This window comes from Pelobates fuscus, chromosome 6, assembly GCF_036172605.1.
Source record: "Pelobates fuscus isolate aPelFus1 chromosome 6, aPelFus1.pri, whole genome shotgun sequence".
NCBI lineage: Eukaryota > Metazoa > Chordata > Amphibia > Anura > Pelobatidae > Pelobates > Pelobates fuscus.
In genome coordinates this window covers 296,798,171-296,820,753 of record NC_086322.1, presented here as the reverse complement: position 1 = coordinate 296,820,753, position 22,583 = coordinate 296,798,171, and the positions used below count along the sequence as shown (strand labels likewise).

At 43.4% G+C, this 22,583-nt stretch overlaps 1 protein-coding gene across 2 annotated transcripts; it reads right to left on the bottom strand.

Annotated features, from left to right (window-relative positions):
* Window positions 1-750: 750 nt before the first annotated feature.
* Window positions 751-22,156, bottom strand: PTK6 (protein tyrosine kinase 6). 2 transcript variants are annotated; one of them, XR_010091283.1, is made up of 9 exons: window positions 21,880-22,156; window positions 16,762-16,883; window positions 15,089-15,252; window positions 13,696-13,861; window positions 10,197-10,355; window positions 7,868-8,049; window positions 3,081-3,234; window positions 1,659-2,228; window positions 751-1,399 (listed from the first exon to the last, which is right to left on the bottom strand). XR_010091283.1 is itself a non-coding variant. In XM_063459550.1 (8 exons), the coding sequence occupies exons 1-8, from the start codon at window positions 22,113-22,115 to the stop codon at window positions 1,990-1,992; spliced, it is 1,422 nt and encodes a 473-aa protein (XP_063315620.1). In that variant the 5' UTR covers window positions 22,116-22,156; the 3' UTR covers window positions 751-1,989. The 2 variants fall into 2 exon arrangements, 1 of the variants encoding a protein (XP_063315620.1); XM_063459550.1 differs by having other exon boundaries at window positions 751-2,228.
* Between the last annotated feature and the right edge of the window lie 427 nt (window positions 22,157-22,583).

The window sequence follows — 22,583 nt, the reverse complement described above, 5'->3', positions numbered from 1 at the left end:
ATCCTACAAACATCCAAAAATATTGTTCTCTGTTATCCCACTTATGGAGACACCAGAGTCACAAGCAAACACAATGCAAAGCGCGTCGTTAAATTTGCTTGCGCTGCGCAGAACAAATACAGGGCCTTTTCTCTGCAGAGCTCTGCACATGGACTGCCCTAGAAGAGCAATGAACCAACGTGCTCACTTTGAGAGCAAGTGAATTGTCATTGGTGATGACAAAACACCCCCCTCTCTGTCCCCTTCTCTTCTCATGTGGCCGCTGTAATTAAAAAATGCCACATTTTTCTAAAACAGCAACAGTGGCCGAGAAATAGCCTTTTGGCTGGCCAAGACTCAGCGGAAACATTCTGCAAGAATCACCATTCAAGACTATCCTTTTTTTTATTATTATTATTTACATAGCGCCAGCAGATTCCGTAACGCTGTACAAATGGGTTTATGCTTCCATTTACCTTTACAACATGCTTGCATTATCTTTCTCGTATGTCCTGCCATTCAAATCCCGCCTCTTCTGTAAGGCTCCCCTATTAACGTTAATATATGTCTAATGGGAGAGATATATCGCATCGGTTCGTATATTTGGGAGTCAACTGGAGTAAAGAGTTTTGTTTTAATTATTTAACAGTGTATTATTTTACTGGTTAGTCTAACAGATCCCTTTGTTTACCAGTCAGCACTGTATTCTTAAAATAACTTTATTTTGTATATTTAACATAAATGTTTTATTGTTTATATCACAGTAAAATGTTGTAGCAGACATGAGAATTGTGTATTTTGTTCCTAATACCACAATATCGAAATACATAAGATGTAAATTGCATCCTGCGCATGCACACAGCATTAGGGGATGTGTGTAATCTAACTGCCGTTGCATTGCCTCGCGGTCAGTTGCTATCAAGTAATCAGTTTTATTTAAATGTGCTTTAATCAGGGTTTAATTGGAATACTTTCAGTAAAATAAAATCATTCTTAAATAAGTTACCCTATTGAATAATATCTGTATATTTGGTAAGGCTCTGGTAGCAGCATAGGGCCATGTTGCATTAGGCTATAGAGTGGTAATACTGTTCTGATAAATTAAGAATGAAAACAATTAAGTGGATCGTAATAAAAAAATAAAAAAATAAAAAACGAGGTGAGAAGAAATATTTTATGTTTCTAGACTGTGTCTATTATACTGTGCAAACTTCCACAGTGACAAGTCTCGTGATTCTTGGGATCAGGATCTCTGGATTGGGCTACACCAAAATGGCGCACTGGACAAGAGACCATTCTCAGGGTCCTCTAGACTCAAGAGCAGTCACATGGTGTGCTTTACCAGGGAGCAGTTACATGGTGCTTTATTACAGGGAGCAGTCAGATTGTGCTTCGGTCCAGGTAGCAGTCACATGACGCTCTGGACCAAGGAGCAGTCATGTCATGCTTTGGTTCAGGGAGCAGTCACATCATGCTTTGGTCCAGGAAGCAGTCACATAGTGCTTTGGTCCAGGGAGCAGTCACATGGTGCTTTGGTCTATTGAGCAGTCACATCATGCTTTGGTCCAGGGAGCAGTCACATGGTGCTTTGGTCTATTGAGCAGTCACATCATGCTTTGGTCCAGGGAGCAGTCACATAGTGCTTTGGTCTAGGGAGCAGTCACATGGCCCATGGCCACTTCTTGTGCCGAACTCTGTTCCATGATGATCTGAGCTCCGTGTAATTGGCATTTTCTATCATGATCTTTTTCTTTTATCTAAGGACCTGGTGTGTCTCTTCATGTTTTTGGATATTTGAGACTATTATGGAATAATTCCTTGATATCTGCGGCTCCTGTCGCAAGTTCTTCCGCTCTCTATGGCTTCGATGGAATGATTCACTGATCTCTGTGGATTCAGTTAGATGTTCCACAGTCTCCGGAGGTCCCACTCAATGCTCTCTTAATCTTTGTCCATACGTTGCTCTATTCTTTGAAATGTTGACCCCTGCGAGCTCCCCTACATAAGTCCTCATTTCATTCCTATGTTGAATATACCTTTAAGCTTGGACTGTTTGGGAGAGACCTCTGTTAACTCATAGTTGGCCGAATTCTCAAGTTTTGTCTTAAGTTCGTCAAAGGTTGGCCTTTTGTGTGGGTTCTCACTCCAGCACTCCAACATGATGCTATAGATCTTCTTCGAGCAGTTTTCTGGGGCTTTCATCCTGTAGCCTTTTTTGAGGTACTGAAGCATCTGTCCGGTAGGAATCTCTGTAAAGAACATAAAACAAAATAACAAATAACACGGACCCATATTGACCCAATAGCTTAAATCCCACAGACCCACTGCTATAAGTGACTGAGCTGTGTACATACATTTAATAAGGAAGTATTTTCTGTAGAGTGACGGGGTGTGGCAAAGGGGGCTGTCTTATGGTGCAAAATTCTGTAAAACATTTTTCTGTGTGTGCAAAAATATTAATGAGGCCAAATGCCTAAAATGCTGTAAAGGTACATAATAGTGTTAGGAATACAAACATGTATTTTTAAAGCTATGGCTTGTAACTGTTTAGGTGTCGGAGAGCATGAAAAAGGTCGGTTTATACAATTTCTTCATCGCCGTGCTGCTTTCTCCATGGCTGCCCATCCTTCTTGGCTGAGATGATCAAACTTGATGATCTCAGCCAATCCAATGCTTCCCTATCACTGCACCAATCAAATGCTGCTCTAAGACCGCTGCTTGTGGCTGTCAGAAAGACACCACTAGAGGTGTGCTAACCCTGCAATGGAAAGATTGTAGTCACTCTAACCATGGTAGTGGAGGAGGGAAGTGGTGCCAGGTGGACCCTAGCGAAGAAGCCAAACGGTTAAAAAATGGTTGGACTTCTTATAATGGGGGGGGGGTGGGGGAGAGAGGGCAGGACTCCATGGCATTCCAGGTACCATAATCACTAAATCGTTCTGAAGCGGTTATGGTGCCTTGATTGTTCATTTAATGGGAATATAACAAACTATGCCACCATTGCTGGTGCCTGGATCCATTAATAGAAGGATCTGAAAATGAGCGCTTGTTGAAAAGCATACATGGACGCATTTAACCAAACAGCAGACGTTGATACATACCTGGATAGGGCACCATCCCCAGAGACATGATCTCGTGCAGCAGAATGCCAAAAGACCAGACATCCGATTTGGTGGTGTAACGACCGAAAGCTAAGGCTTCGGGGGCAGTCCATTTGTAAGGGATCTCCTTTGATAAGGATACATACAATTCGTCCTGCAACAGATAGACAATGACGATGAAACAAGGTCACACAATAACGAAGGCTGTGGATTTCAGATGAATAATATCGTCCATTATTATTCCACAAGTTGCCTCAGTAGGATTGGCACAGTCACTCCAGGTAATTGCATTTCGGCTTCTCAAATTTTTAATCAGCCTTTTGACTTTGTAATTAAAGATTTAATGAGCCTTTTGTATGGTGACCTGATTGTGTCTTAACCTCTTCCGTTAAAGTTCGAGCCCTGAGCCATTACAGAAACCCAAACAGCCTGAAATATATCACTTATCACATATGGTGGTGGCTACAATAAAGGTCTAAAAAAAAAAAAGGGGCACTCCAAGCACCAAAACAACTTTAGCTTAATGAAGCAGTTATGGTGTATAGATAATACCCCTGCAGCCTCACTGCTCAATCCTCTGACATTTAGGAGTTAAATCACTGTTTATGGGGGGCGGGGCCGGACCACCATGCTGACCGGTCGCATGGTGGATGGGCTCCCGAGAAACCCGATCTCTGAGCCACCATAGGCAACCATCCAAACTAGCAAACTGCAGGGGACTACTCACACAGCAGTGGGAAGGGTAGCGGACCCCGAGATCGGGAGTTTCGGATCCCCCCACGGGAAGCACGGGACTTCGGAGGCCGCGGCCTACTCTAGGGGGAGCGGGGTGGACGGCCGCTGCCCTGTCTCCCTCCTATACTGCCCCACGCTGGATAGTAGAATGCCTGCCGGCTCCTGTTCCCCCCCCTCTGGGCCGGGGGGGTCATCCCGGTCCACGCTGGGGCGCACTCAAGCCGACCTGCAAGCAGACTTCAGGGCGCTGGACACACGAGGCCCAAACCCAAGATGGCGGCGGCTCAGAGCACCTGCATAACGGCTCCTGCGATATGGAGCCACAACAGCCGTCTGAACACAGATACAGCGACCGCACCAGACCCAGGACAGAGGGAAAGCTGCAGCCTCTCAGCAAGGCACTTGAGTGGGAGCAACACACAGCACACAAGCGAGATTGGGGATTGCACCTAAGTGGAGACCTATACTGGCAAACCACATGTTTACTCCCACATCCATGAGAGCGAAATCACTAGTCCAGTACGCCACACAAGCCACTCACCCGACCAGGGTATCAGGGGAAGGCACAGCTGGTGTACCCTCTCAAGCCACAGCCGCAAAGCAGGGAGCCGCAAAGCTACACACGCTGCAAACGCAGCCCCCATCCTGAGGGACAAAACGGGACTTACCTTGGGCTTACACGGACGGAGCCAGATGTACCTGTCTCATCCTCCCAGCAGATCAGTCTGTCATCACACGCGACCCCACTCTCAAGCTACATACCCCACTATGCTTTATTATTATTATTCTATGCAACTGGTATGAGCAAATGTACTATGCAACTGTGACAAGCTAATGTTATCTGCAAATGTGGGGTATTCCTAATTACCCCAGTCAGTTCAAGCAAGACTTAGCAATGTTTTTTGTTGGTTAATAACTCGCAGCATTTGTACGTACAGCACAATATGTATAAATAGCATACATAGGCCAAACTATAGACACATTGCAAGACACACCACTTTTATCTAAATTTCAAGCAAGACTTAGCAATGTTATTTGTCTGTTAATAATTCGCAGCCTATATACGTCCAGCACAATATGTATAAATGGCATACACAGGCCGAACCATAGACACATTGCAAGACAAACAACTGTTAAAATGACATTGCCACACTTAATTTAGCTTTGTTAAGCGTCACCTACCTTACTTTATCTAATCTTGACATAAATAATGTTTGGCCAAGCTTGAGATACACACGTAAATTTAAAAATGTGCAAAATACTCATGCCACTGTTTAACCTATGTTACTCTTGTGAAACACTGTTATGGTATATGTTAATCTCTTGTAACCACATGCACAACGAAAAATAAAGAATTATAAAAAAAAAAAAAAAATCACTGTTTATGCAGTCATGTAAGACCACGTTACCAGCCACTTGACATGTGTTGGTGTTTGAGTGTGGGGGCAGCCATTTTGGAATTCCATTTTGTTTTTCAAACCCTCAGTGACCATTTCCTAAATTTAAGCAAAAAAAAGTTGAGAAATTGTGTGGGCAGCCAATCAGAGAATGGGTTTGACCCTGAGTAACTCCAAGAACTCTATAGCGAAGGAAAGTGCTTCTTTGGATTGTGTAAATAATACACAATGCTCATTGTTCCCAGTGAGAATGATAACTAGAAATGTTTTTTATATTATTTTTTATTCACTTTAAATAAAATAAAAAAAATAATTAAAAAGAGAATTTAAAATGATCAACACGACACGTAGGCAGTTTTAAAATGCTATCCGGGGGGGGTGGAGGGGGGCCTGACCGCCATGCTGCATGGTCGCATGAAACAACAGCTCCAACGACTGTCTGACTTTTTTTTTTTGTAAATTTGTTTTTATTGTAGTTTTAACAACAAATGTTTGTTATATATTTGCATAATATGAACCGTGTGGGCGACTCGCAGGTCCCGTATTTAAACATGCATTCAGTATTATTAGGCAATTGTGTGAAGTAATTGTTGTGGCACGCAGGCCAGGAGCAGTTGAGGACTCGCAGGTCCCTTCTCTTATACACGTATTCTCCTATTGTCTGCATTCTTCACTTTATGTGTTCGGTTCAACGAGAAATAACATGGGTAAACAATTCTAGTAATGTGTTGGTCTAGCTGTCGGGTGTGGGTAGAATGGGTGGTGTTAGGTCCTAATGTGTGTTGGATTGTCCGGTCCGTCCCGGTTGAGCAGATCTTCCCTCCGCCCCTCCCGTGTCTCGTGTCATAGCCTCCTGCGATTTGTACGGCTAAGTAGGATTTATCAGTCGTCCTTACCAGTGAGTTGCCATTTGTGTTGTATCCAGAGGTAGTGTGGTCACAGTGTCAGTTACCATTGCGTAGCGCAGTGTTATTGTGTGCGGAGTGTCCGTATGCCCTGGTGCTCGTGTATGTCTACCTTTCCTGACTTTTTAAGCCTAAAAGAGTAACTCCTGAACATGCCTGACAAGTCTGACGACCAAACGTTATGGACTTACACCCATCGGAGCTCCGGTCCTGAGGAGAGGCTAGCAGCAACTGTTTTAGTCCCTCGGGGAGATACATACTGTTCTCACTGGATGAGGCCTACTCGGGCGGTGAGCGGGGCAAACGGCCGCTGCCACGCTATCCTGCACAGTGGTATAAAACTGGACTCACCTAACCGTATGTACCAGGCCCCGTTCCCCCCCCCCCCCCTTTGGGCCGGCGGGGGGTGATCCCGGCCCATGCCCTGGGGCCGCTACCGGGGAGGAGATCGTGGGACCCCACAGAACTGCCGACTCACAGCCCAGGCCGCAAGCCACGTCTAAAATGACGGCAGCCACACACTCACTAACTCACCCTAAGGAAACTGCTAGCTGCTACACTTTGAGGGATACAACTACTGCAAATCCCAGATGGGCCCTAAATACATGCAAAGGGCAACCAGACCGACGAGAACACAAATACTCACCGCATTGCCACCAGCCCAACTTATGTTCCCGAAAAGCCCGGGGCAACACGTGAAATGGATGAGGGGGGGGGGGGGGGGGTGAGCAGCCGCAAACAGCTTTGACCCAGCTCACACTAACCAGACCCTGCAGATATACCTTCAGGTTGGTCCAGGCTGCAGGCAACCGGTGCACAGCAACACTCCCTCTCCTGGATCTGACCCGCAGCACGTTCATTGCGTCACCGCAGGGATTGACACCTGACTCGCAACAAGACAATCCTAACAGTTGGAGGATATTGGATGAGGCAAACATTATGCCAAATAGGAACTCTCCAGCTGTCTGCATCCATAACATGGACTCTATGTAGTACCTTCAGCCTTATTACATGTGAAACGCATTACACATCAATTGGGATACTGGTAATTAACCACATTTTCTAATAGCACCTTCAGCCTTATTACATGTGAAATGCATTAACCATCAATTGGGATACCGGTAGTTGACCACCTGCGGTGGGGGTCCTGGGGCGTTCACACACGATAAGCAGACATTCATTCATAGCATCTCAGCATTTATACTATCGTACTGCCTAAGCTATATATCCTCAGCCTGTGAAGCGCAACACATAGTTAGAAATGTTCTATCTTGTATAAATCGACTACTCAGTGACATTTGTTTTTTCTGCATGTATAATCTTACTTGTACACCATACAAAAAAAAGCGCACAACCTCTCGACCTTTTCAGCATATACCTGTGACTATACTTCTTGTGAAATACATATGTCATATTTTGAGCTTGTACATTGCGCTTCCAAAAATAAAGAATTATAAAAAAAAAAAATGCTATCCGGGTTATTCAGTAACGTTAGGTTTCAAAGTGAATTTCACATTTTAGGAAGCACAGCCGGCTTACAGAGTTTTTCCATTTCAGCTATTTTGCCTCAAATTTGAAATTCACTTTGAATTCTCACTTTGGTGAATGGCCCTGATTCTATTGCCAGTGCCATTTAAAAAAAAATACAGTAATAACCAAGACTGTGTATAGCACTACTCGAAACCAGATGTATAAAGCAGCCATCCGAGTCCCAACACATCCCACCATTAGAAGTTCTGTAAGGTCCCACCTTAATGATCCTGGCCATTCCAAAGTCCGCGATCTTGCAGATATTGTTCTGTGACATCAGAATGTTTCGGGCAGCAAGATCTCTGTGGATGCAGTTATTTGCCTCCAGGTACCGCATCCCATCCGCAACTTGCATGGCAATATCGAGGAAGCCATCAATACTTGCCTGGTCGTGTTCAAGGCCTGGAAGAATTAAAGCAGGACTTTTACCAGGTGGTGTCTTCTGTTAGGATTAATTATTATTAACAAGTTAATCTAGTAGAATTATTTAGAATTGTCACAAAAGCAGAGATAAAATGTATCTGTGCATCTGTAAAAAATAAAAGGATTTTATTCACTACTAAATATTAAATTATAGTAAACTGAAACCCAAAATAGGAAATTCGGGATAAAATAACATACCTCCCAAGTGTCCCGATTTAGGAGGGACAGTCCCTATTTTGGCCTCAAAACCCTCTGTCCCTCTTTTCTAGGAGCTCCATATTGTAGGTGTATCTGAGTGTATAACAGAGCTCCACAGCAATAATACTCGCAGTAATGTATCTGAGTGTATAACGGAGCTCCACAGCAATAATACTCCCAGTAATGTGTCTGAGTGTATAACAGAGCTCACAGCAATAATACTCCCAGTAATGTGTCTGAGTGTATAACAGAGCTCCACAGCAATAGCACTCCCAGTAATGTGTCTGAGTGTATAACAGAGCTCCACAGCAATAATACTCCCAGTAATGTGTCTGAGTGTATAACAGAGCTCCAGCGCAATAATACTCCCAGTAATGTGTCTGAGTGTGTAACAGAGCTCCACAGCAATAACACTCCCAGTAATGTATCTGAATGTATAACAGAGCTCCACAGCAATAACACTCCCAGTAATGTGTCTGAGTGTATAACAGAGCTCCACAGCAATAATACTCCCAGTAATGTGTCTGAGTGTATAACAGAGCTCCACAGCAATAATACTCCCAGTAATGTGTCTGAGTGTATAACAGAGCTCCACAGCAATAATACTCTCAGTAATGTGTCTGAGTGTATAACAGAGCTCCACAGCAATAATACTCCCAGTAATGTGTCTGCGTTTATAACAGAGCTCCACAGCAATCATACTCCCAGTAATGTGTCTGAGTGTATAACAGAGCTCCACAGCAATAATACTCCCAGTAATGTGTCTGCGTTTATAACAGAGCTCCACAGCAATAATACTCTCAGTAATGTGTCTGAGTGTATAACAGAGCTCCACAGCAATAATACTCCCAGTAATGTGTCTGCGTTTATAACAGAGCTCCACAGAAATAATACTCCCAGTAATGTGTCTGAGTGTATAACAGAGCTCCACAGCAATAATACTCCCAGTAATGTGTCTGAGTGTATAACAGAGCTCCACAGCAATAATACTCTCAGTAATGTGTCTGAGTGTATAACAGAGCTCCACAGCAATAATACTCCCAGTAATGTGTCTGCGTTTATAACATAGCTCCACAGCAATAATACTCCCAGTAATGTGTCTGAGTGTATAACAGAGCTCCACAGAAATAATACTCCCAGTAATGTGTCTGGGTGTATAACAGAGCTCCACAGCAATAATACTCCCAGTAATGTGTCTGAGTGTATAACAGAGCTCCACAGCAATAATACTCCCAGTAATGTGTCTGAGTGTATAACAGAGCTCCACAGCAATAATACTCTCAGTAATGTGTCTGAGTGTATAACAGAGCTCCACAGCAATAATACTCCCAGTAATGTGTCTGCGTTTATAACATAGCTCCACAGCAATAATACTCCCAGTAATGTGTCTGAGTGTATAACAGAGCTCCACAGAAATAATACTCCCAGTAATGTGTCTGCGTTTATAACATAGCTCCACAGCAATAATACTCCCAGTAATGTGTCTGAGTGTATAACAGAGCTCCACAGCAATAATACTCCCAGTAATGTGTCTGGGTGTATAACAGAGCTCCACAGCAATAATACTCCCAGTAATGTGTCTTTAAACTGCAATTAATGTGTTTAGAAATTAGTCTGTGTAAATAAGATACATTGTTCTTGTTATAAATTACATTTTAATGGTATACATTGTTATTAGTAAGTAGCCTAATATTTATGAGAACAACCCCACCCCTGAACACACCCCACCTCACACCCCTAAACTTAAAGTGACTGTTTTTGTCCATTTGAAATATTGGGGGGTATGAAAGAGCAGAGCTGTGACTATAACCGAGTTGCAGAATTTTGTCCGCCCTCTCTCTATAGATTGTATTTTACAACTTGTTACAATGAGTTCATAGTGGGTCATAGTGGATACATTATCCTGTGGTTTACTTGCCCCCATTCACCTCGAAGGTAGTTGAGCAAGTCTCCTCTTGGTAAGAGCTCCGTTATAATGTAGTAAGGGTCTCCGACAGAGCAGACGGCATACAGGGACAGCAAGTTACGATGGTGCAATGTCTTTAAAAAGCTTGTCTCTTTCATAAAGATTTCTCTGTTGGTCACACCTAGAAATAAAAGGTAGGGGTGGTGAGAGATCAAAACACGCTCCTCAAGGAAGAAGAAACCCACCAGTGATGCTCTGTTTAGTGGGTTACGAGTGACGCAGTGTTTAGTGGGTTACGAGTGACGCAGTGTTTAGTGGGTTACGAGTGACGCTGTGTTTAGTGAGGTTACGATTGGCGCTGTGTTTAGTGGGTTACGATTGGCGCTGTGTTTAGTGAGGTTACGATTGGCGCTGTGTTTAGTGGGTTACAATTGGCGCTGTGTTTAGTGGGTTACGAGTGACGCTGTGTTTAGTGGGTTACGAGTGACGCTGTGATTAGTGGGTTACGAGTGACGCTGTGTTTAGTGAGGTTACGATTGGCGCTGTGCTTAGTGGGTTACGAGTGGCGCTGTGTTTAGTGGGTTACGAGTGACGCTGTGCTTAGTGGGTTACGAGTGGCGCTGTGCTTAGTGGGTTACGAGTGGCGCTGTGTTTAGTGGGTTACGAGTGGCGCTGTGTTTAGTGGGTTACGAGTGGCGCTGTGTTTAGTGAGGTTACGATTGGCGCTGTGTTTAGTGGGTTACGAGTGACGCTGTGTTTAGTGAGGTTACGATTGGCGCTGTGCTTAGTGGGTTACGAGTGGCGCTGTGTTTAGTGGGTTACGAGTGGCGCTGTGTTTAGTGAGGTTACGATTGGCGCTGTGCTTAGTGGGTTACGAGTGGCGCTGTGTTTAGTGGGTTACGAGTGGCGCTGTGTTTAGTGGGTTACGAGTGACGCTGTGCTTAGTGGGTTACGAGTGGCGCTGTGCTTAGTGGGTTACGAGTGGCGCTGTGTTTAGTGGGTTACGAGTGGCGCTGTGTTTAGTGAGGTTACGATTGGCGCTGTGTTTAGTGGGTTACGAGTGACGCTGTGTTTAGTGAGGTTACGATTGGCGCTGTGTTTAGTGGGTTACGAGTGACGCTGTGATTAGTGGGTTACGAGTGACGCTGTGCTTAGTGGGTTACGAGTGGCGCTGTGTTTAGTGGGTTACGAGTGGCGCTGTGTTTAGTGGGTTACGAGTGGCGCTGTGCTTAGTGGGTTACGAGTGGCGCTGTGTTTAGTGGGTTACGAGTGGCGCTGTGTTTTGTGGGTTACGAGTGGCGCTGTGCTTAGTGGGTTACGAGTGACGCTGTGTTTAGTGGGTTACGATTGGCGCTGTATTTAGTGGGTTACGATTGGCGCTATGTTTAGTGGGTTTCGAGTGACGCTGTGCTTAGTGGGTTACGAGTGACGCTGTGTTTAGTGGGTTACGAGTGGCGCTGTGCTTAGTGGGTTATGAGTGACGCTGTATTTAGTGGGTTACGAGTGACGCTGTATTTAGTGGGTTACGAGTGACGCTCTTTTTAGTGGGTTACGATTGGCGCTGTGCTTAGTGGGTTACGAGTGACGCTGTGTTTAGTGGGTTACGAGTGACGCTCTTTTTAGTGGGTTACGATTGGCGCTGTGCTTAGTGGGTTACGAGTGACGCTGTGTTTAGTAAGTTACGAGTGGCGCTGTGTTTAGTGGGTTACGAGTGACGCTGTGTTTAGTGGGTTACGAGTGGCGCTGTGTTTAGTGGGTTACGAGTGGCGCTGTGTTTAGTGGGTTACGAGTGACGCTGTGTTTAGTGGGTTACGAGTGACGCTGTGTTTAGTGGGTTACGAGTGACGCTCTTTTTAGTGGGTTACGATTGGCGCTGTGCTTAGTGGGTTACGAGTGACGCTGTGTTTAGTAAGTTACGAGTGGCGCTGTGTTTAGTGGGTTACGAGTGACGCTGTGTTTAGTGGGTTACGAGTGGCGCTGTGTTTAGTGGGTTACGAGTGGCGCTGTGTTTAGTGGGTTACGAGTGACGCTGTGTTTAGTGGGTTACGAGTGACGCTGTGTTTAGTGGGTTACGAGTGACGCTGTGTTTAGTGGGTTACGAGTGGCGATGTGGTTAGTGGGTTACGAGTGACGCTGTGTTTAGTGGGTTAAGAGTGATGCTGTGTTTAGTGGGTTACGTTTGGCGCTGTGCTTAGTGGGTTATAGGTGATCACTTTGTTTAGTGGGTTATGAGTGCTGCTGTGTTTAGTGGGTTACGAGTGGCGCTGTGTTTAGTGGGTTACGAGTGACGCTGTGTTTAGTGGGTTACGAGTGACGCTGTGTTTAGTGGGTTACGATTGGCGCTGTGCTTAGTGGGTTACGAGTGACGCTGTGTTTAGTAAGTTACGAGTGGCGCTGTGTTTAGTGGGTTACGAGTGACGCTGTGTTTAGTGGGTTACGAGTGGCGCTGTGTTTAGTGGGTTACGAGTGGCGCTGTGTTTAGTGGGTTACGAGTGACGCTGTGTTTAGTGGGTTACGAGTGACGCTGTGTTTAGTGGGTTACGAGTGACGCTGTGTTTAGTGGGTTACGAGTGGCGATGTGTTTAGTGGGTTACGAGTGACGCTGTGTTTAGTGGGTTACGAGTGACGCTGTGTTTAGTGGGTTACGAGTGACGCTGTGTTTAGTGGGTTACGAGTGGCGATGTGGTTAGTGGGTTACGAGTGACGCTGTGTTTAGTGGGTTACGTTTGGCGCTGTGCTTAGTGGGTTATAGGTGATCACTTTGTTTAGTGGGTTATGAGTGCTGCTGTGTTTAGTGTGTTATGAGTGGTGCTGTGTTTAGTGGGTTATAAGTGGTGTGTATGCATGGATTGTATTTAGTGGACTGGGTTGTGAATGGTTTCTGTGATGCTTGTTTATATTTTCAGACTGTTTGCATGTGCTGCCCTCTGCTGGACAGAACCTTTAATTTGAACCTGCTGCTATCATGCTCAAGAGAAAAAATAAATTGGATTAATTCACCATGCGCAGTAACAATATCCCACGAACAGACAAACAGGGTTATTTAGAGAATTCAATCTGAATTAAATGTGAATTTCAAACCTACGTTCAAAATAGCTCAGCTGGAACCATTCCGGATCTATCTGTGCTTTCCATTCAGTGACTCTGTTGTTAAATATGAAATTTACCCTGAATTCACCTTGAATTCTCACTTTAGTACATAACTCTAACAAATACACACGATTCTTATTATACAAACTGAGAAAACTTAACCTACACTGAGTCACTACTTGCCTTTCACTTTATAGTGAGCATCGTACCAGCCTCCCGGGGGTTTATTTGCAGAACAGCTCCTGGTACTATGCTCTGGCTGTGTCATGGCAGTCTTGTATAAAATGTCAATAAGAAAAAATCCCAAATCAGCACTTTTCATGTGCTAACCATGACCATACATGTGTTGGGGAGATCATGGTGGACCTGTTAACTGACCCTCAATGCCTACACCCTTGTAGCTTTTGTGATATTAACCATTTCTCAGTCACCTTGTTTGATGGTTTTGATGGCCACCTTGATGCGTCCATTCCAGCAACCTTCGTATACCTCGGAAAAGTTCCCCATACCGAGCCTCCTGCCCAAAGCAAACTCCTCTTTCGGCCTCTCCCACTCGTCCAGGGGCACGAGGCTCAGATCAGTCACCTGGGGCTCGTGCTGCCAATGAAGAACATTCTGTTGTTAGACTATGACTATGTTAGACTATGACACCACCTACGCAGATCTTGTACTTCTTGGACACCATTCCTGGTTTCTTGCTACTGTTACTCTATATCAGTGATAAAAGATCTGTCCAGGTTTTCTCAATCTCGATTGTTCCAACATTCTGGACATTTGGTGGCTATTGAAGAGAGGTTTAATTATTATGCTATACTCTTCCACCTCCAGACTCTTGTATCCTCCCAAGTGATGATGTAAGAAACATTGATATGGTGTCAGATCATTATTTTGTTAATATTGTACCACCATGTTCTTGGGTTCTGTCTTCTATCTACTGCAGAGTTCACTTATACATCGAAAGCTACAGCTCTGCATAGACTGAATACTGAACTCTGCAGCTCTCCATAGACTGAATACTGAACTCTGCAGCTCTCCATAGACTGAATACTGAACTCTGCAGCTCTCCATAGACTGAACCTGAACTCAGCAGCTCTCAATAGACTGAACCTGAACTACACAGCTCTCCATAGACTAAACCTGAACTCAGCAGCTTCCCATAGACTAAACCTGAACCCAGCAGCTCCCCATCGACTGATCAATGAACTCTGCAGCTCTCGATAGACTGAATACTGAACCCAGCAGCTCCCCATAGACTGAACCTGAACTTCACAGCTCTCCATAGACTAAACCTGAACTCAGCAGCTCTCCATAGACTGAGCCATGAAGACTTCCCAGTGCAGCTCAATGAGAAGTCTTTGCAAGGCAGGTGCTCTGGGCAGGGCCGTATTAAAAGCTCATTGGACCTGGTGCTGACAATTACAAAATCTTATCAACAGAAAACCCTGAAACAGCCATACTTCCTAAGCATCATGTATCTGGTGGAGGTGGTGGCAGAGGGAAACTCACAGGATGCAGCTATAAGAAAACACATCTATCGCTTTAATCTGTCAACCAAATCCGTACCCCCAACATCAGAGGGTACACTATAGTATTAGGAATACAGCTTTGTATTGTTAACACATCAGTTTTCTTTTAATCCGGTCCTAGCTTTGGGCAATTGCTGCCTCTTGAGATTAGTTCCACTGCGCTAACCAAATCAGGAAGTAACAGGACTGTATGTCTGATTGACAGCCAGGGGGGTGTAGCCAAGTTAATTTATAAAAGTGACTCTTTCCACTAAACCGTTAAAGTGTTCACATTGTTTATAACCTGTATCTAGCTCACCTTCACACATGGAGCAGTGAGTTTTAGGCCCTGTGACACAGGCTTTGCATGATACGCTGATATCAGCTGATGCAATGCAGGAAAGGTAGTCACACAGTTCAGATAATACTCTTCCTGGTTGTTCTGTAGGATTCTGAAGTGTTTAACGGCGTCCTGACTCCGAACTGTAAAGGAAAACGCACAGTGTGATACGTTACATCTATAGGGCACAGCAGGGATAACACATAGAGAGTAAACTCTGAAACAAGGAGTTGAAATGACTCTCTGATTGGCTATAATATTATTATTATTATATATAAAGCGCCAACAGATTCCGTAGCGCTGTACAATACACACTTCTAATCTGCAGTGAAGTTAATATTCAACAATAACATTTAAAATAAAGGGCTCAGATTACTAAGTGGCGTCAATATGTTTAGTTTTAACGATTTGTGATATTTACAACAACGCCTTGAGTAACTGAGCTCAGACGGTAAATTCATTGCACAACTGAATCCTGAAAAAAATCTAACTGAAAGCTAACTCATTGACCCCAAATTGGTTTGTTAACTAAACAGTGACCCGTAAAACTTTGACAAGGGAACTCCAAAATGTATCAAGTAGCTGAGCGGCAATATATCCACGTGGAAGAATGTTTTACAATGTGTTTCTCCACTACTTCCCATTTAGTGAATAAACCCCAGAGCTTTCGAAAGGCTCCTGTTTCCTCCCTTCGTTTCTGAAAGATTAATATCTTTGTCATTATAGAGAGCTACTCACTTATATCACAATTTAAAATGTAAATTCATATTTTAAAGGGACACTATTGTCACCAAAACAACTTTAGTTTAATTAAGCAGTTTGTTTGTATAGATCATGCCCCTACAGTCTCACTGCTCCATTTTCTGCCATTTAGGAGTTAAATGACTTTCTTAACACAGGCCTAGCCACACCTCACTGCATGTGACTTGCACAGCCTTCCTAACCACTTCCTGTAAACAGTCAGCTAATGTTTACACTTCCTTTATTGAAAAGTCTGTTTAATTTAGACTGTCTTCTCTCCTGCTCTGTTAATAGCTTGCTAGACCATGCAGGAGCCATCTGTATGTGATAAAAGTTTGATTTACACAGCAGGAGGTACAAAACTTTTAAAGTAAGTACATCTGATTGAAAATGAAACCATATTGTTTTCATGACGACTGTGTCAGTCAGAGCCAGGGGAGGCGTGGCTAGGGCTGCATACACAGAAACAAAAGTGATTTAACTCCTAAATGGCAGAGGATTGAGCAGTGAGACTGCGGGAGCATGATCTATACACCAAAACTGCTTCATTAAGCTAAAGATGTTTTGGTTACTTTAGTGTCCCTTCAAGCCTCAATATTTGAATAAAATTCCGCAAGCCAGCTTTGGTATTTTTTCCTCTGGTCTCCTACTTGTGCAGAATCAGAGAGACAGTGCCCTTGCGTTTCATGGAGCCAGTGAAAAGCCTTTCTGTTCAGCAGCTCTCTGAATATGCGACTTACCGCACTCTCCAGTGACACGCATTGCGTCACTGGCATTCCTTCACTCTGGCCGTGGCCACTTGTCACCTGTTTATGACATCATAATCCAGCACCCACACTCTTAGACATAATCTGCTTATTTCCTGAGTCTTGCGTGCATTCTAACTGTTTTCTAATTAGGATTATTTTTACCTGAAAGGGCATAGAAGAATTCATTCTTATCGCTAATTCGGACTAGAAAAGACCCAGTCTGGTTCCCTTCTTTCATCAGCAGATTCACGGCCTCTGTGCGGGACAAGTCACCAAAAAACCACCTGCACAAATAGAATGTATTTCACCAAAACCTCAGAAATGCCGTCAGATTAGGACAGACCCACATAGCTGTTACTTGGATCGAAGTATAATGTGATTTAAACATTACTGGGATGGAAATAAGACCTGGCTTTAGATAATATTATTACTGGACATTGTGACTGTAAACTAGTAAAACGAACACGCCAAGCACCAAAACCACTACAGTACATTTAAAGTAGTCACACCACGTTAGAACAGTTTGAAAGTAGTGAAGACAGGTAGAGGGGCCCGGTGAAACTTTCTCAACTGAATTTCATGTTCCAGATTTGCATTTTACAGGTATGAGAATCATTTACAGCAGCTCTGCCGTTTATTTAATTTTTTTTAATTTGTGGTGCTTTGCTGTGTCCCCCTGAGTAGTCTTGGTTGTTTTTTTTGTTTTTTTTTATTTTTTTACACTGAAATGATGTTGTTTTGTAAAGTTATACATAAGGAAAAGTAGTGACTACATATCCTCATGTAGAAACCGCAAATTGACAAAAGGTGGAGGTTCAATCGGCTGCACGTCAGTTGTCAACACTCGCCTCCCTCCAGCATCGCACCACCTCCTCCTACCGATGACACTCGTGCAATCCGGATTAACTGGGCGCGTTTACATGCAAGCCCTAGGTAAAGACTTCCGAAGTACCGCCATAGTGGATTCACCAAGACGGCGCTGCTGCCAAGACTGAAAATTTTTTAAGTATCAGTAGGTCCCGAAGTCATCACCAAGTGTTACGCAAGTTAGGGAGACTGAGGGGACCCCAAGAAAGAGTTGCAGTGTTAAATAAAGTGACAGAGCCGCTTTAAGGAATTATTCACCAAAGTGGGAATTTTCCGAATACAAAATAATTGAAAATTTTTATTCCAGACAAAAGGCTCATCTTATGCTTTAAATTCCCTTAGTATTCCAAATAGCAGCAACATTTAAATCAATCAAACTTAATACACAAACGTTGCCGTTAAAATGGATTGTTAAGATCAGCCAATCATACTCCGACACAGCCTATATAAGGCGTTCTCCTTCCCATCCTTTTTCTTCACTGCTCCTTCGTATAAGTAAGTATAAATTTACCGTATGGCCGTCCTGATGTAAGTGTTCCTCCTACCTCTACGAGCCATATAAAAAATGTATAACTAATAAAGTTTTCATCGATGGCAGATCCTTATCTAAGAGTGTAAACTGGCTCACAAGCTCGCTCATCAAATTGCTGAAATTGTCATCAGAAATCATTGTTTTTTTTATTACCGTGCTTGTGCGACGCTGCATGTGGCTCAATATTAACCAATACGGCGTTGTGTCTTTTTGGAATAATCAGAATCCATATTTTAGTTACTATATGTTTCTATCTCTGCCCCCTTCATATTGTACATGGGATACGGTTTTATTTACTACCGTCTAACATGAGCCTTTGCCTTTATTTACTTGCTCATCACTCCAGTAGACCATATTGGGACCTTTTAATTATGATTCTTCCACATTCTCTGTGAGAGGGTCAATCTTCTGAAAAGTTCTGCCTCGTACCGGAGACAAGTGGTTTTGAGTTATTCAAACTTTTCTTTAATATAGTGTACGGCTTTCATAAACAACAAACTTGATTTGTTATCCAACAACATGAGCCAAAACTAAGCCTTGAGTCCTAAAATCCCCGTTTAGCACACAAAGCTGCTTGGATTAAAGACTTAAATAAAATATACCGGTAAGTCACGTCTCCCTTTACTACGAAGATAGCCTCTTGTTCTGACTTAGATATAGAGGGATCATTAATTAAGTGCGATTGATCAGTAGTTTATTCCTGTAGTTATTTCCTCATAAGTTGGTGCCTGCTGAGCAACAAAATTTACAGGTTGCAAAAATGCCAACATTTTGCAAGTGAATACACTAAAAACAAAAAGTCGACACATCAAAGATGTACGCCTCTGTCTAAGTGAAAAAAATGGGGGAAATATAACTGAAGTCAAATTTAGGAAAATAAACAGAAGAAAACAGTTAAAGGAACTATTTTCTGTACTCGCAATTGGCAGCCAGTGATTGGCTGAGAATGTCAGCTGGTGCTCTAAGCCGTGCTTTTGTTCTGTAGTGGTTATGGTAACAGGAATACCCTTGGAGTCCCCAATGTAAAAAGTCAAACTGTTTTGAACTATTTGACTTTTTTTTTTTGTCAATCTCTTTTTTATTGAGGTATATGCGTGGTAATACAGAGAGACAATATGATAGTAAATACAAAATAAACACAAAAACATGTATCAGAGAAACAGACCTCGTTTTATAATGACATGATACTATGAGCTCTCATATTACCAGGCACCATATAGAAACAGTGACAGAGTGAAGGTCTGGTGCTAGGTGTTTTTGTACCGGAATGTGCCCACTCACAGAAAAATAAAATGTATATATATATATAAGTGTTGGTCGCTTAAGGTTAGCTAAACAAATATTAGCAGGAAGGTAATATAGAACACTTAGATAGTAACTGATAGAGCATGACACTGACATTAAATCAGACAGAATATTTTCTCCGGCCTAATTAGTCATCGGTTGAGCTGGCATGGTATCAGCACTAAATAAAGATAAAACGTGTAAAAAGGTAATACCTCCGCACCAAAAACAAACTATGTGCAGAAGCAGAGTTACTAGAGTCTATCCGACTCACTTTCGAAGAGACAATCAGGGACCCCTGAGATTGATCAATTAGTGGAACCTGCCACCTCCCAATCTCTGGGCACACAGCCTTCTGTAGTCACAGGTGAGCACCAACCGGCCTCCAGGCCCTGTTGCAGATAGTGGCACTTTGCTCTCCTGTCGAAGTGCGCATGGCGTTCTGAGGCGTCCCGAGGGGTTGTGTTGCGTCAATGCAATGGAATAGCTCGGCAGTTCCATCGTTGCTTCTGCATCCTCCGCATGTGGGAGCTGAGCTTCAACCCAACATGCCCGCAGCCTGAAGAAAGTTAGCCTCACAAATCCAGCGCCATCGTGTTTCGCAGCTACAAGCGATGGGACTCCATTACCATCCGAAGCCTCAGACTCTGTGATCTAAGCTGCAGCAGTGTAGGGTGCAGAGGCAGTGTAGGTGCTGAGGACGGAGCAAGTTTCATCCAGAAGGATCGGCAGAAATGCTCAAGCGCCTGCAGTATGTCCCGCTCGGCATAATCACGCATGTCAGCCATTTTGGGACTTTCATGTAAGTGCTGTGCCATGTTACTATAGTGCCTTCAGGAGTTGGCCACATAAGAGGCTGGATCCCTCCCCCCGCCCCCCCCCCCCCCCACTGGCCCAGAGAGGGGGAACAGAGCACAGACAATAGCAAGGACACCTCCGAACAAGAGATCAGCTGCATCCCCCGTCCTGAGGCGCCCAGAAGGCCACAGAGGAGTCCGTCACAGGTATCATTTGGGTAATGGATGAATAGTCAGTCCTGAATATGGCAGAACTATTAGGGGCGGCAGTGCAATCCTAGCACCATAAGCACTGTACAGTGTGAAATAATAAACGGCATAGTTAAATATGGTAAATATTTAAATCAAAAGCATGATATACACAATATATAAAACACTGAAGCAAACTGATCTCTTTGAGGGAGCAGGAAATAAAGAGGATTTTGGAGTGTTGGCACTGGTATTTAAAGCCTGTGCTGAGAGATGATTGGTAGGAGGCTGTGATGTCACCAAATGTACCTGAGCATTCTATTGTGATTCTATTTGTGAGTAAACAGAACAGATAAGCATAATATGAGCGTCCGTGTCATTTAATAACTTCGATTTTAGTCAATTTGATTTCCTGACAAATCAAACTTTAGTAAATAACACCTTTAGATTTAGATGCTTTGATCTATTAAACATACATTCTATCTTAACATAACATTAATACCAGGTAATGGCTTGGCTCAGGATCTCTCTGTCTGACAGTGACACCTAAGGCAATGGTAGTGTGGATGTGCACGAATGTACAGTAACTGCATACTGTATTAACAATGAAAAGATTTTGGGTCCAGTACTGACTGGTCCTTTAGTAAAAAGCACCCTCATAGCTCCTTACCCCCAAATACCTTTTTTAATTTTTATTTAAGTATCCCTAATTTTATATTTTGTACTCTACAAGTGGCATCAACATAAAATAAAATAAAAACGATTTGACCCAAATGACATACTTTGGGGTTACTTCAGAAGTAGTAAGTACCCCGTGGGGTATCGGTTACCCCAAGTGGATACATTGTGCTGCAGCCTAAGGTGGCTACTTCACTGTGGCAAAGACATAAATCACTTTCTTGGGACCTTTCTCCATACGGACACTTTTTAAAAGGGTAGCGCCAGTTTGGAATGGAGAGAAGGAAAAAATCTTACAGAAACAAATAAATAAAAATGATATCTGTATATTACAAATCATTTAAATAGTGGCTGTTTTTCATTCATTTTTTTCTGTGTATTTGTCTTTATTTTCTTTGTTTTTATTTGTAACATTAGAGTGTTTTTAAACTCCACGTCGATTACTACCCTCCTCCTCTTCGTTCCTAATTGCTTCCTTACCTCTAATCCAGTATTGAGGTGGTTTCTTGCTGCAGCTTCGCTGGATGGCAACACCAACTGCACCGGCAATGCAGGGGTGCCGAAAGGTAGACCCCCCAGATGTTGTAGAACCACAACTCCCATGAAGCTTTGCATGCCTTTAGAATGTATTTAGAATGCCAAAACATCATGGAAGCTGTAGTTTTAAACACCTGGGGAATCTACCTTTTGGGCACCACTGCCATAGAGCTTTACACTTTGTGCTGGGACCGAATGCAATCAGGAACAGTCCCCCCCCCCCCCCCCCGGCGGTTGACATTTGGGAAGATGGTATAGTCTTGAAATAAGCACATTGCTAAAGTGGCAAAGAGAGGACACCTGTTGAATTGCTCTAAGGGTTTGGCTTGTCCCTTTATAAATATCCAGACATTCACTAAAGCATCATTTTATATATTTTCCACTGGAATGACTTACGGCTGTTGTTCCTCCGTCCCTTCTTCTGCCACATAGTTGTGTGGCACGTACCCCTTTTTGCCAACTCTGCGGCCTTGTGCGTCCAGCTTCACTGCGCTCCACCAATCTCCAGTCTTCTTCAGCACGTGGAAACGATCGCCGGCCTTGAAGCTCATCTCCTGTGGTGCTGAGCTCTGAAAGTCCCACAGACTAACATAGATTTTGGAGTTTTGGTTCATTTCCACATACCCATCCATATTTGCAGTGAGAGAACAATTTGAGGTTCTGCGGCTGCTCTGGTTTTTGCATATACCGTCGTACAAGCAGAATGCAGTGTCTGTCAATAATTTGTAGTTTTGGAGTCAAGACTTTGTTCTGTAAAGGGAGCAGAGTTTGCGGTTGGGATGACAGGTTTGACAGGGAAATTACCCTAAGATTTACCCTACATCAAAACCTGACAGGACTTCCTTGTTCCTGCTGGGACTATGTGACTTTGTTACTTTGTAACACACCTTCGAGAGGAAGGAGGCTCTGATAATATTTGGGTGTGGAAAGAGCAGAGGACAACAAGTCACAAAAATAGTCTAATTACAGGTTTCTGAGATAAGGAAACTGGCCAGCGCGTTTCTTTTTAATTTCTCTATATTTATTAGAGTTTTTAGTCACAGACAAATTAACAATAATAACACGTTGCATCTCTTATCCTTGGCACACAGGTGTAAGTT

Coding starts and splice junctions, on each gene's coding strand:
- PTK6 (XM_063459550.1), bottom strand. CDS start 22,115: ATGGATGGGTATGTGGAAATGAACCAAAACTCCAAAATCTATGTTAGT. Junction 15,253..16,761: donor ATTCTTCTATGCCCTTTCAG/GTAAAAATAATC, acceptor TTTCCTTTACAG/TTCGGAGTCAGGACGCCGTT. Junction 10,356..13,695: donor CATCAAAACCATCAAACAAG/GTGACTGAGAAA, acceptor TTTTATTTCTAG/GTGTGACCAACAGAGAAATC.